Source organism: Plecotus auritus (assembly GCF_963455305.1).
Source record: "Plecotus auritus genome assembly, chromosome: 8".
Taxonomy (NCBI): domain Eukaryota; kingdom Metazoa; phylum Chordata; class Mammalia; order Chiroptera; family Vespertilionidae; genus Plecotus; species Plecotus auritus.
Genome location: NC_137782.1, coordinates 163030866 through 163045798, shown reverse-complemented (window position 1 = coordinate 163045798; position 14933 = coordinate 163030866). Strand labels below are relative to the sequence as shown.

At 40.6% G+C, this 14933-nt stretch overlaps 1 protein-coding gene across 4 annotated transcripts; it reads left to right on the top strand.

Moving 5' to 3' along the window:
• The first annotated feature begins 3980 nt into the window (after positions 1 to 3980).
• On the top strand, positions 3981 to 13223 carry MRPL33 (mitochondrial ribosomal protein L33). Of its 4 annotated transcripts, XM_080684851.1 has the most exons (4): positions 3982 to 4055; positions 4887 to 4905; positions 6641 to 6747; positions 12921 to 13223. In XM_080684851.1, exons 1-4 carry the CDS (start codon positions 4034 to 4036, stop codon positions 12968 to 12970), a joined length of 198 nt encoding a protein of 65 aa, XP_080540977.1. In that variant the 5' UTR covers positions 3982 to 4033; the 3' UTR covers positions 12971 to 13223. The 4 variants fall into 4 exon arrangements, with proteins under 4 accessions (XP_080540976.1, XP_080540977.1, XP_080540975.1 ...); XM_080684850.1 differs by lacking the exon at positions 4887 to 4905 and having other exon boundaries at positions 3981 to 4055; positions 6613 to 6747; XM_080684849.1 differs by lacking the exons at positions 3982 to 4055; positions 4887 to 4905 and adding an exon at positions 4140 to 4246 and having other exon boundaries at positions 6613 to 6747.
• The last annotated feature ends 1710 nt before the right edge of the window (positions 13224 to 14933 follow it).

Genomic DNA, 14933 nt, shown 5'->3' with positions numbered 1-14933 from the left:
AGCTCTCTGGGGTCTCTTATAAGGGCACTAATCCCATTCATGAGGCCTCTGCTCTCATGACTTACTCACCTCCTAAAGGTCCCCCTTCCAAATACCATCACATTGGGGATTAGGTTTCAACACATGAATTTTGGGGGAACACAAACATTCAGTCTACACAGATACTCCATAACCTTGATCCTGAATTATTTCTGAAATGCTGTTTCCTGTCTCTGAGGCAGTCCAGGCCTTAAGTGGTTTTCTGCTCTAGCCTGTTCCTGCTGTTGCTGATAAAGTGCCTACAGGGCTATCTCCTGACTGGACCTGGCATTTTCAGGCTCAGACATATTGGGAAGCATGGCAGAAAGCTCTAGGGCCTTGAGGGGTGGGGTTTGAAACTTCAAACTAGAATAAAGGCAATGGGGCTGAAGAAGAATGTGGTCATTCCTTAGTTCAGACCTTCTGTGATCTGCGGAGTCCAAGGCTCTGAGAACATTCTCAACACATGAAGCTTTATTTTACACAGTGAGCTCCTGATACAGGTTGCATTTGAATGGCGATTCCATAATTTAAAATAAAGCTTAAAATCCACTAAAGTCTAATCCAGTGGCTGTGCATTAGATTATGGCTTCTAGGTATCATCTACAGAAAGGAAGCAGAGTTCAGGGAGAAATGACTGATTTCAGGTCTGGGCCAGGGAAAGTACAAGGTTGACCTGATATAGCTGACAGGATGCAGGGGGGGGAGTGTGTTCAAGAACATTGGACCAGCTTGAAGGGGCTCCCAATGGCAATAGCAGCCTGGAGAAGTGGCTGATTTGGGAAAATCTGACTGACAAAAATATTAATGAACATGGTTGGTTACAAAAACAATGAATAAAAATCCATTATAGTGATACTAAAATAATGAAATCACAGAAAGGGGAAAACCTTCTTTGTTCCCATTGGAAGTGACTCTTACAGAAGTGACTCTTTTTACTTGAATATTAATTAAAGAGAAAAAAGATAATACGTATCCTGCCTTTTTAGGAGGAACAATGATTCAGTCTCAATGGATAGGAAGCTCTTCTTTATAGAAGAAAAGTAGCTAATAAATGAAGGAGTGATATAAGTTAGAAAATAGTTATTGTGTACCCCAAATGTAATTATTGAGTCAAAAAAAATCAATGGGTGCTAACATCATGAGGAAAGGTTTTTGGAAACAGGATATTTTCATATGCCAAAATATTACCCCACAGAAAACTGCAAAGAGAGAAATAGTATCTACTTTTACAATGCAGAGATCCAGAGATCATCCAAGTTAGCACTAGCAACTGACATTCCAGACCTTCTAATATACTGCAACATGAAACTGAGAGCATCACCTATGACATCCTCTTGTCAAAAATGTTTTAAGTGGAATCTACTCAAGAATTTAGATTTGCCTTCTAATTTACAGGAAATACAGAGAATAGAAGAACAAATAAAATGACACCCTAAAAAAACATCAGATTAGTCCACAAGAATCTAGCTCAGTCTCTTTAAAAATTCAGTGTCATTCAATCAAAAGACTTGTATGCATGCATATAAGCATAACCAATGGACAGAAATAGCAGGGGGGTGAGGGCATGTATGGGAGTGGGGTGGAGGGGCAATGGGAAGATATGGACACATAAGTAATACCTTAATCAATAAAAAAATTCAGTGTCATTAAAAAAATAAGTGAGGGGTTTTGTTTTAGATTGGAAAGAGAATAAAGATCTAGTTATTGAACCTTGATTGGATACTGCTTCTGTTGAAACCAGGTATAAAAGGCAATTTGAATATGGTATAGGTATTATGAAATTATTATTAATTTTTAAGGAATGAAAATAGTACATATTGTAGTTATAATCTTATTTTTGAGAGATACATACTTAAATAATTAAGGATACTTAATATTTAGGGTTGAAGGTTGTTATGTCTGCAATTTATTTTCACACAGCTTAGGAAGAATACTATATATGCTTAATGCTTATATAAAACACTATAAATAATGTATTTTATATATATTTAATTCTATATACACAGACACTATTAACATTTGTTAAATTAGGTATATGGTTTGTTTACTGTACTATGCTGTCAACTTATTGATATATTTAAAATGCATCTTTATAGAAAATCATGGTGGGGATGCTTATTTTATGGGCTCTCAGCCTCACCCCTGGCATCTGGGTCTCTTAAAAGACCACAAATAAGTGATGCCCCCTCAGGCATGAGAACTACTGGTCCAGTGCCCACACTGAGCATGAAACTGAGGTCTAAAGAGTTGAAATGACTTTCCAAGGAGCAGAACAAAGACTATAATTCATGTTCCTAGGGTTCCAGTCCTGGGTTTTTTTCTTATAAATCCTCTAAAGAAATTTCCTAGGTAAGAACCCTTACTCTCTTGAACACCTGAAGCTTTTGTCAGCAGCTGAACTGCACAAGGTAAGAAAATATTTGGGCACCTAGAGAGTGCTCAGTTGTTGAATTCAGGTTATGGGAAGGTGAGGATCAAAAATTATTAGAGGGGAGCCCAGCCCGTGTGGCTCAGCAGTTGAGCATTGACCTATGAACCAGGAAGTCACGGTTGGATTCCCAGTTAGGGCACATGCCCTGGCTGGGGGCTCCATCCCCAGTAGGGGCATGCAAGAGGCAGCTGATCAATGAGTTTCTCTCATCATTGATGTTTCTATCTCTCCCTCTCTGAAATCAATTAAAAAAGTTTTAAAAAATTATTAGATGGAAAAATAAACATTAGAGGTTTTAAGAGCAAGGGCAGTCCTAATTTTAAAAATTGAGTTGAATTGTAGTATTGGAGAACTAATACATGAGAATGAATCTTATTTCATGTGGTTGTAAGATTTAATTTAGTGATAAAATGACAGATTAGAAAAAAACCCAGAAGTCCTGATTATTTGTTGGGAAATGAGGTTATTGATGAAGTCCATGGTGTTAAAGAAGCCCAGGTTCCTTGCAGAGACACGAAGAATCAACGATTCTTCAAGTCTTTTGGTCCCAAAGTCTAGTGGGAAAGGCATGAGACTTTGCAGTTAGAATTCTGACTCTGCAGGGCAAGACGTGGGGTGGGAGGGGGGGGAGGGGGAGAGATGCTCTGACCTGGGTCTGCCTGAGTCTTCAAGCCCAAGTTTCCTCCGTTTTCTTATCTATAAAATGCACTCAGTCATCGCCACCCTGCAAAAAAAAAAAAAAAAAAAAAAAAAAAAAAAAAAGAATTCTGACTCTGCCACTTACTAGTTTTGTGACTCTAAGCAAGTTATGTGAGAGCTCCCAACCTCAGTTATTCCCAGCGCTGTGCTAGGTGCTTAGATTAGATACAGCAGTTAAGATGCAGAGTCCTGCCCGCCTGGAAACTGTGGACCCTGAGAAAGAAGATACCTAGCAGGAAGGTATCTGGACTCAAACAAAACACACACCACACAAAACAGAGCCTAGCAACCATGTCTACACAGGGGCCTCTCATGCCAACTGTACTTCAGGGAGAAGCCGGCATGGAAAGCACCTAACTCTGACCCTGAAGTAGGAGTGAACCACGGCCTGGGGTGCCAACCCTGAACGCTAGCTAACAATGCCTCTCATTAAAAGGAAGGGGACTCGCCGAAACCGGTTTGGCTCAGTGGTCGAGCGTCAGCCTGCAGACTGAAAGGTCCCAGGTTCCATTTCGGTCAAGGGCATGTACCTTGGTTGTGGGCATGTCCCCAGTAGGGGGTGTGCAGGAGGCAGCTGATCGATGTTTCTAACTCTCTATCCCTCTCCCTTCCTCTCTGTAAAAAATCAATAAAATATATATATAAAAAAAAAAAAAAAGGAAGGGGACTCCAACACCCCTCACCACACACACAAAACACCTGACAAAACACCTGGCAAGTAAAGAGCACAGGTGGGAAGCAGGTCCGACTCCAGGTTTACATCGGAGGGGCGTGGCTGCAGGACCACTTTCAGACCTCCTCTTCCGGAACAGGCCTTTGCCCCGGATGTAGTTTGTTGAGTGACCTTGGGCCGCTGGTGGAAGCTGTGGAGGTGCTGTCACCATGTTTCTGTCGGCTGTCTCCTGTAAGTGGGGCTGGAGAACGCGGCGGCGGCCAGCCCTGCGGCGAGGGCGGGGGCAAGGACAGGCAGGCCCCGACTGGCAGGGCCCAGGGGAAGCGGACGGGCGCGCCGGCGGGCGGCTGTGGCTGCGGCCTCCCAGGCCTTGAGGACTACAGCGCCCGGCATGCCCCGCGCGTGTCACTGCGGGCGAGAAGGTCTTGGCGGGCTGCGGGGCACCTCGGGGTCTGGATGTGGTTCGTTAGGACAGCAGGAGTGGGGACCTTTCCCACCCTCAGTAAGGGGTGTGTCAGAACCACGGGATGTTCGGACTGGGAAAACCTCAGAACTTCCAGTCCCTTCGTTTCGAACCCTAAAGAGAAGGAGACAGCGTCCGAGAGGGGCAGAGCGTTCCCCAGGTCGTACAGCTGGGCAGTGAGAAGTGCTGACTCCCAAGACAGTGCTCTTCCCTGCACCAGGCTGACTGCCCAGTTAGGTGGTTCCCCTCCTCCCCCTGGTTAACTTGTCAAACAAGATCCTTGTTCCAGTACAAATATTTGCACCTTAGGAAGGAAATAAAGGGAGCAGATGTCACTCTAGAAAGATTTGATAGGTAGTCCAACTGAAAAGAGCGTGTGCAGAGCATTACATCCAGAATTGTGTTGGTCTGGACCTTGTATTATAAAATCCTAACAAGACCCCTAGTCGCTAGGCAGTAGTTACCTGAGTGACAGCCCATGGCGTACTTTGTGACATAAATATTTTTGGTTATTAATGACGTTTATATGAACTTTGCTTAAGGAAGATAATAAATGGATATTTTTCTTTTCTCTTCCAATCTGTCCTTGCTACAAAAAGTTGCCAAGAGCAAATCAAAGTAAGTAAAAGTTTGTGTTTTTTTTTAACTTGTTCATGTTACATTCCTTAGTTCAGCTGCTGCCAATACATCCTTAAGTTAAACAGCATTTGGCCTCCCATTTTCTAAAAGTTGGTTTGAGGACTACTTACGTGGTGAATTATTTTGGCCCTATGAACTCTTTCAAAAAATATTTTTCCTTTTGCCCATTTGACCTACTTGAGTGAGCATTCAAATAATTTACTTAAAGGAACTCTTGCTGTCTTGTTCCTAAGAAGCCATCAGCATGCCCAGCTCTGTTTAGACTACCATCGTATTTTTGTTTCCTCAAATTGAGGACCCATGGCTGTTTGGAGCCCACTACAGGAGTCTAGTAGAACAGTCTGTGATCTGATTAAACTATAAAGCCTATTTTAATGAGTTTTATAATCCTTTGCATTCATGGTAGAAGCATTTCAAAAATAGCAAAGATTAAAGAAGTCATGATGTACCAGAGAGGCTATAAATACCAAACTGTTATCTTAAAATAAATTTTATAGACAGTAACTGAAGATTTGTTGTGTGTTAAAAATAGGACAGTTCTAACGCAGCCTTTGCTTACAACCCAAGACATGTCACAAATCCTAAAGACTAGGTTTTTGTTCTGTTTTTTTTTTTTAATTAAAGTTAAATATGTATATTGGTGTTCCCTCCACTCCAGTATCTTTTATTGATTTATACAGCTTTTTCCACAGTCCTGTTGTTATGTGGGAATTTCCCACCTCCGGGTTCTGTAGGAATCTCTCATGCTTTCAGTTTCTTTAGAGGTACTCCCTGCCTCTCATGTTCTTTGTATCCTTCTTGTGACGTTTGTCGTATATGTTTTGCCTTACAGACCTTCTGTACACACTCACCTTGCATACTGTACTGTTAGTTTCTCGAGGGTGCTGATGCAGCCTTAATAGAGTTTTGCATTTCCCATAGTGCTTTCCACAGAATAAGCAGGTAATAGCTTTTTGTTAAATCTTTTTGAGCGAATGGCTTAATATTATCTCTCTTAATCAACAAATACTGTATGCCTCTTATGTATGAGGCACTGTGCTTAACATGGAAAGGGATGCAAAGATGTACAATTTATCTTAGGTGCTTCCTATTCTTTTTGGAATTAGATGAGAAATAAAACAGCATGCTTTATGTAGGGAGACAAGACATAGGAAAAAGTAACAAACAGTACACATATTAAAAGGTCTAGTGAGGCAAAACATGAACTTTATGCTTTGGAGGACTATAACTTAAATATATGAAGAGGGAAAAGGTGTTAGATGTTAGCAATAGAAAAGTTCTAATCCCTTAATTTTGTCCCTTCCTGATTTTACTCTTATTGCTCATCCCTGGTAGATAGGGGTCTTATGAGACAGCTATCTTTATGATTTCCAGACCGGCCATCTAGGGTTACCAGTACATTTGTGTATTTTTTTCCCCCCTCCTGACCTCTGCTCCTTCTAAGAGGTGGGCGTCTGAGAGTATTCCTACAATGTGGTTATTGCTTTGGTTAGGTCACTACCAAGGCATTCTGTAATAAAGCAAACTTTGGGAATCAAAACCACTGAGATTGTGACTTACAGAACACATAGCCTGTGTTAGAACTAAACCTTCTGAGGGCCAAGGGATGTCCCACAACTAACACTACTGGATGGAGTTCTCAAAATGTGCCATCTCCTTGTGACTGGTTTTAGTCTATTTCTTCAGCTTCTAACAGCTTACTTTTACATCTTAGGAACATTCTAGTGAGAATGGTAAGCCAAGCTGGGACAGGTTTCTCCTTCAACACCAAGAGAAGCCGCCTACGGGAGAAACTGACTCTACTGCATTATGATCCATTTGGTAAGATTCAGAAAAGTTACTCCACAGTAAAGTCAAATGCTTTCAAGGCCTGTTGCTCTTTCCAGACTGATGTTGAACAGTGGCAGGTTTTTGGCCCTCTTGACACTAGCATTTATTCAGCCAGTGTGCATTGAATGTTTACTGTGGTGCCAGTCACTCTTCCAGCTGCTGGGATGTGCTACAACACACGGCAGGCTCAGTCCCTGCACTTTTGGCACTTAGTCTGATTTGGAACGGAGAGAAAGAAAAAAAAGGCAGGATGCTGAGATACAAGATAAAGTTGTGGAGAGGTGGACCTCAACTTTAGCTAGGATAGATCAGGGTCAGTCTCTCTTGTAGGAGATAGTTATCCAAAGATCTGAGGTGAGAAACCAGCCATGTAAAGATCGTAGTGGTATTGCCCTGGAAACAAAGAGTTGGATATCTTGAGGAGGAGAGGGAAGGATCTCCTGGGATCATCTGCAAGGAAGTAGGTCCAGGTTTTAGTTCAAGAAGTAAGGTTTTTATATATTAATGCAGGAGGGCCGGAAATTTCATTTTCTATTTTATACCATCTGCTAAAAGAACATAATAAATGGTACCTCTAAACGGTCTCATTATGTAGAAGTATTTGTTCAAAAGGGACAAGTGTTCCCAGGGCCCGATTGCCTGCTCACAGACAAGAGTCAGCCCCTGACTGCTCTTGGTGGAAGCCTGTCCCGTTTTTGGATTTCGTGAGCAAATTTATGCAAAATAAACTAGCAAACAAATTACTTATTTGAAAACTTAGGGCCATTCATTTCATTTTTCTGCCCTTGCTTTTAAATAGCCCCTCTATGATTGCTTCTGTACTGGAGCTTCTGGGTTGGTGAACACGTGGAGATTCCGGGAGAGTAACGAGCCCTGAGACGCTGTGGAAGCTCTATGCCCCGTCCCCATTCCTTGTGTCACTTCCATCTGGCTATTCCCGAGTTACTCTCTCTAGGTAGATAGTGTCAGAATTGAGTTGAATTTTAGGAGAAAGTTAACTGAAGATATCCAGTTGGTGATTGGAATTGGTACCAGAATCTTATTTCCCAAAATTAATCAATAATGAAAGACAGACACTTAACCTCCTAATCAACTTTTTCATTAAGAACAAGAACTCATAAACTCTCGCTTCCAGTCAAGATGGAGTTATAGGGAACGAATTTACCTTCCTGCCTGAAACAACTAAGAAAAGGACAATATAGGTCACTGAAGACAGTGATCTCTGGGAGACAAGTGCTTGTGAATACCCAGACAGAATGGAAAGTTGTATATTTTTTGCTTACCTACGCAAGTCTTCATGTCTTCAGGTGCTATGAATCCATCATAACACAAGCACCTGTACTCTCCAGGCAATCTGAATACCCTTTTATAGTTGAGAAATTCGAATCAAGGACACACAGCGAAAACATGGGACAAAACAAAGATGTGAAATCAGGACCATCTGACTCCAAAGGCCGGGCCTGAACCACTTTCTGTAGCACTTGTTCTCGAGAGAGTTCACAGGAGGCTGAAACCTACTTACTGCTGCCTGACCTCCGTGGGGCATTAGGGCGAATGCTGGCTGACAGCTACATTCATAGCTGCCTTCAGTTAAGAAGGTCTTACAACCACTGTTCGTTGTGCTGCATTCACCAGGGTCTAAGAAAAATAAAAATAAGGGCTGGACCAATGTGAGGAGGCATTTAAAAAAGGCTCTAAGAAGTAGTTGTCAACTTAAAATTGTGTGAGTTCCATTCTTTAACAGAAATAAAATTCCCTGCTATTTTTATGGTGTTAAAATGTCTGGTCATTATTATAGTAAAAAGGGAACTAGGTTTGTACCTGATTAGGAGTCTGAATTTCAGGATTTTACCTTATATAGTGGAAAATTACTAGGATGAGAAACTATGCGTCTTAGTCCGTTTGGGTTGCTATTACAAAATACCTCAGACTGAGTGGCTTATAAACAACAGAAATTTATTTCTCAGAGTCCTGGGGCTTGGGAAGACCAAGATCAAGGTGCCAGCATTGTCGTTTCTGGTGAGGGCTCTCTCGGTTCACAGCCTCTGCCTTCTGGCTGTGTCCTCACCTGGTGGGAGGGCAAGCAGGGTCAGTGGGGGGGTGTCTTTTCTAAGAACATTACTCCCATTCATGAAGGCTCTACCCTCATGACCAAAGCCCCTCCCCAAAGCCCCACCTCCCAATACCATCATTTTTTTGGAGTGAGGATTTCAACATGTGAATTCAGGGTGGTTGGGACGAAAATATTCAGACCATATATAGCAATATGATTTTGGATTGTGTGGTGTTTTTCTCCTCCTGATTTTTTTGTATCAGTTGATGTAAACTCAAAGTGATGAGCTTTACAATAAAGTAGAGGCATACCTCAGAGATCTTCCAGGTTCAGTTCAAGACCACTGCAATATTGCAATAAAATCAGTCATGCGAACTTTTTGGTTTCCCAGTGCATATAAAAGTCATGTTTATACTGACTAGTAAGTATACAATAGCATTATGTCTAAAAAACATATTTTAATTTAAAATATTTTGTTGCTAAATAATGCTAACCATCATCTGAGCATTCAGCGAGTTGTAATCTTTTTGCTGGTGGGTGGTCTTACTTTCAATTTGTAAAAAACGCAATCATCTACAAAGTGCAGTAAAGGAAGCGCAATTAAACGAGGCATGCCTGTGTTCTCGCATTTTAGCTCCTGTAGAGTTTTTTGGGAACTTGTACATTAATAAATGTTGAATAACCTCTGTACTATTTTAAGTATGAAAATGTATTGGAATTTTCATCCTTAGTGTGGAGGTACAGCTGGCTCTCTGTATCTTATGGTTCTGCATCTGTGGATTCAATCAATGCAGAGAAAATATTAGGGGGGGGGGGCGGGTTATGTGTTGATGTGTATTATGTAGTTGTGTCTGTACTGAACATGTACAGACTTTTATTTTCTTCCCACTCCCTGAACAGTACAATATAACAACTAATTGGCTAGCATTTACATAGTATTAAATATTATTAGTAATCTAGAGATGATTTAAAGTGTAAGGGAGGATGTATGTAGGTATATGCAAATACTACCCTATTTTATATGAGGGACATGAGCATCCATGGATTTTGGTATTTGTGTGGGGCGGGGGGAGGATGTTCCTAGAACCATCTCCCCCCTCCCCCCAATATCAAGGGGACTCTGTGTTAGGAACTTATTTGTTAGATTGGTTTTAAGTTTTGAGATTGGGGAAGGATATAACCATGAACCGTTCTGACCTTAGTTGAAAGTGGGAGAAAAGATTCATATATAAATTTTAAACAGACGATTAGAACTTTTCTGGTAAGGAGGGGTACGAGCCTTGGCAGCACCACTTTGTCTTTTCAGAAGGAGAGAATGTTCTGGGACATCAGGATGCTTGGCTTTCTGCCCACCTGCTTGCTGACGCCCTGCAGGCTTGCGTGCTCTTTGCCTTGGGGCCTGCCCATGGCTTAGGGTACCAAATAGCTGGGCAGATCTCCCAGCATATTCTAATAAATGGTTAGTTTAAGGGTAATGTTTTGTGAGTCTGCTTTATGAAGAAAATCAGCTAAGGAAACAGAAACACTCTCAATTGTTTAAGCAGTTCATAGTATACTGTATGGCTAGCAGCAGCCTCTGTCCTTCTAAACTCCTTTTCCTCACATAAAACTAGATGCGAATTTTTGAGGAGGAAGGATTAAAGACTGAGGCATAAGCTTATTAAATGTCGTTAAATATATGAAGGTTTATCACGAAAATGAAAACCTGTCAGTTTAATTCCTTGGATGATTAAATAAGACAATGTAGACTTTAATGGAAGCAGAATGGATTTAGGTTCAATGTAGGGAAAGAACTTGACAGATTCATTTTTCTATGTAGTAAGCAGAAAATATTTTGACAAAATTTATGTTTATGATTGTGGATAGCAGTGCTCAGCTAGCACACGTTGAGTGTTCACAGTGTATCTGGCAGCAGCCTTGTGAGGGAGTTGGAGTTATCTCTCTCATGGGAAGATAGAGTATTTTGAGAAGTTTGCCCAGGGACTCAGAGCAGAGAAAGATGGAGCCCACGTGAGAACCCAACCTTTTTGACTCCAGGCCTCCTATTCTTTCTATTACATAGAGCCAAATTAATCTTCCTGATTTTTCCTTTTTTTAAAAAAATATTTTATTGATTTTTTACAGAGAGGAAGGGAGAGGGATAGTTAGAAACATCGATGAGAGAGAAATATCGATCAGCTGCCTCCTGCACACCCCCTACTGGGGATGTGCCTGCAACCAAGGTACATGCCTTTGACTGGAATCGAACCTGGGACCCTTCAGTTCCCAGGCCGATGCTCTATCTAGTGAGCCAAACTGGCTAGGGCATGATTTTTCTTTTTTTCTTAACCAGGACCATCCCCTGTGGTCAGTCTAACATTTAAGGCTATGAAGCCCCACTGTCATTCCTACCTTTTACTGCCATTCCTCCACACCAGATGCCAAGGACTCTTTAAAAAAAAATGTTTTTATTGATTTTAGAGAGAGAGGAAGGGAGAGTGAGAGAGAGAGATAGAAACATCGATGAGAGGGAAACATTGATTGGCTGCCTTCTGCATGCCCCCTATGGAGGATTGAGCCCGAAACTTGGGTATGTGCCCTGAATGGGAATCAAGCCAGTGACCTCTTGGTTCATGGGTCGATGCTCAACCACTGAGCCAAACTGCAGGGCTAAGGACTCTTCTTACATTTTTATAAACTCCACATTGCCTAACACAGTTCTGTGGACTTATAGTATTTATTCTTTGAATTAAGGGAATGAATAAAAACATTTTCATAAATAAAGCCTTGCTTTGCTAATCTTTGTCAATTACTCCTGTTCACACTTACATAATCTCCTGATTGGTTATCAGTAAGACAAGTTCCTTCTTTTATCTATCTTTTTAGCTGTATGTAGAAAAACATGGGGAAATATTTCTTGCAATGAATAATATTGTCTGATAGGAAAAGGTTTTTTCTACCTTTTTATGTTTTGTAGTCTTCCTTGGATTCTGAAGGAGCATCAGTCCTACTTATATTTAATATTAGATGATTTGAAATATATGAAAAATATCCCTATGTAATATGTACATTTTATTTTTATTAATATTATACATAAAATTCTATCGACTGGATAATGGTTCTTAATCCAGCTGCTCATTAGAATCATGAGTGTTTAAAAATGCAGACTTTCAGTCCTAGCCTAGATTTGAGGAACCAGAATGAGGGCAGGGATTTATTTCAGTAAGCTCCCTAGCTAACCCTTAATCATAGACAGTTTGGGCATCTCCTATATAGAGTGTCTGTGTTGATTATAGAAGAGAAGAAAAAAAAAAAAGCTAAAATCTCTTTGTATGGTAGGGACAAGTGAATTGTTATATCATAGTTGTTTGAGTTCCTGGGTGTATTTTTGTTTTTTGGCAAAGAAGAATAAGGTGGTGTGTGTATGTATGTGTATGAGAGTCGGGGGTGGGGGTTGGGGAAGATGAGAGAGAAAGAGATCTATAGAAGATAAATAGATAGAGGAAGTTAATGGAGGACTATAGGGCATTATAGGAACTGTGAAAACCTTATTGCCTAGCATTTAGTCTCCAATCTTTTATCCGAGCTTTAGCTTTTGTTTTGGTTTTATTTCAGAGAACTGCACTCTCCTATATTTGTAATAATGAGATTGTGGTTATAATGTTAATTTCGTTACCAAATTAGAAAGTCCATATTTGGGGTATGAAAGCATCTCTGGAAAGTACGAGTTTAATGTGGATGTTACTTCTCTTCTGTCTTACTCAGTTCTCAGTGCCCTTTTTCTGGAGTCCAGCTCCAGTCTGTCCTTGCGTACCCCCTACAAGAGTGGCTATTAACTGGGTGATGACATCGAGTGTTTTCCATCTTTTGCCCATAATTTTCTTTTTTAATTTGAATATGTCACATTGATTGACCTATGACCTGGGGTACCAAGGATGCCACTGGTTGGCTGGGCCTTTTTTCCATTTTATCTGGCCTCTGGGATCAAGGAGCTGAGCTTGCACGTCAACTCCATCCCCTTGTCAAAGGAAAGTAAGACAAAAGAGAGGGCTCATGGTCTGATACATATTTTTAATAGAAAATGGTAATGATACTCAGTTTGCTGCCATAATCCTTTTTTCTCCTTCTGTAGTGAGAGCAAAAGTCCTCTTTGTGGAACAGAAAAAAATACGCTCCCTCTGAACAATGGATTGAAAATGCATTTGATTTATAAATGAGAAGACTGAGGGCGGGGTACTGATTCAGAAATTCTGCAGCATGTAATAAAAGAAGAGGAAATGACACGGCATCTCTGCCTCCTGTGATTTGAAGGCCATTGTGAAGAAAACAATGCAGTGAAAGAAAGTTCTTCATATTAGGACATATATCATTGAATCACATTTCTTTATCTTTCTGGATATTTTTATAGCCCGTAATAAAATATATTAAAATAGCCTGTACTATTGTCTCTTAGTGATGTTTTCCCCCACTATTTGAAATTTAAAACACAACTACATTACCAAAAAAAACCATTGTTTCATGTATTGAAAGAACATTTTCCACAGTGAGACTTGTGCAAGAGTTTCCAGGCTGTTCCTCCTTGATCTTCATAGAAAAGGCAGTCATACTCTAGAGTGATCTTTAAAACACTCCCATGCAGTAACAGAGATGGCAAAGGTGAGCAGGAATGATAAGGGAGCCAGCCTCAGCTTTCTAACACAAAGGAAAACATGAGAACTATTTTTGATTTGTGCTTATACTAGTATACTTAGGGAAAATACTGTTGGTCCATATTCTCAAACTCAGGTTAGGAATGCAGTATCTATGATTTTCTAGCACAGCTTTGGACTTCTTTATTTCATATATATATTATAATATATGAGTGTATATATATGTATATATATAATATATATATTAAATAAGAGGTTCTATGTTATTTCTGTAAGCTAGAATGAAGGCTGTGGGGGCCTGGTGTTACCGCACAGCTAACCAGCTTGGAAATTCCACTGACAATCCCTAATGTTCAGATAAAGACTCCTGCCCTGCCCAGATCTATGTACTTTCTCACTCAAGCTATTGTTTCCCACAGATTTTCAAAATTGCCCAGTTTTCTTCTTTACTTGTCGAATTTCTGGCTGAAGGTGAGGATTAGCTCATTTTCTGAGCTCTACTGGTTCGTATCCTATCCCATTTAAAGTATTTATGTGGGAGAACGAGAGTGCCCACCTTGACTACCAGCATTAAGGAACCCATACTGTTTGAAAATAACAGGTGTTCCCTCCCAGGGCCCACTCTGTGTCTCTGAAGAAATGCAGGAGGCGCTCTCTGGAAATGGAATTAGATGCGGATACTTGCTGAGTCTTAGAGGCTGTGGCATGATAGTCAGCTCTTTTATGGCATCTTTTGTTAAAGCTCTGGTTCAAAGCAATAATAGGTGCGATCTTGGCTATTTTTAGATTGGAACTGTACATAATGGTGTTGGGTTACAAGAAAAATCTTTCACCTGATCTTACTTGCTAAGCCCAATGTAAAGGGTCTTTGACATGCATGAATTGCATTTTTAAAAACAAAACAATAACCTAAATACTGGCTTAACCAGTGACTTGTCTATTCAGCACATAGGCTGAATGTGGCCCACAGGTGGTGTTTACATAAAAAAATGAGTTGCTGACACGTAAACATTCAAAGATTTCAATAAACATCCAAAACTTCTGGCTTCTCTTGCAAAACCAGAAGCTTTGACAACACTAAAGCCAAAGCTGAATATCAGCTGCCCTTCTTAGGAACTGCTTGAGTGGTCCAATCCATAAACCCCCATTCCCTTGTTTAACATTTTCTGCTCTGACTAGTCCCTTGTCCACAACCTCTGCTAGTGTTCCTGATCTGTTGTCAGTCGAGTTTGCCAGTTCTCGAGTAGTAGTAATGTTTGTGCAGGTCCTGGTCGTGCATGGAGTCCTTACTTCTGGTTAGCTCTTGCAGGAAAAGCAAGAAAATTAATCATTGTAAAGAAATAAATGAAAGCTTGAGGATGACTTAGTACAGTGGTCGGCAAACTTAGTACATGCGGCTCGCGTGCCGCTGTTTGCCACTCTGTTAACTAATGAGTTTGCCGACCACTGACTTAATAAATGAAAATATTTGCAAAGAAAGGAGAAGAGGACGTTTT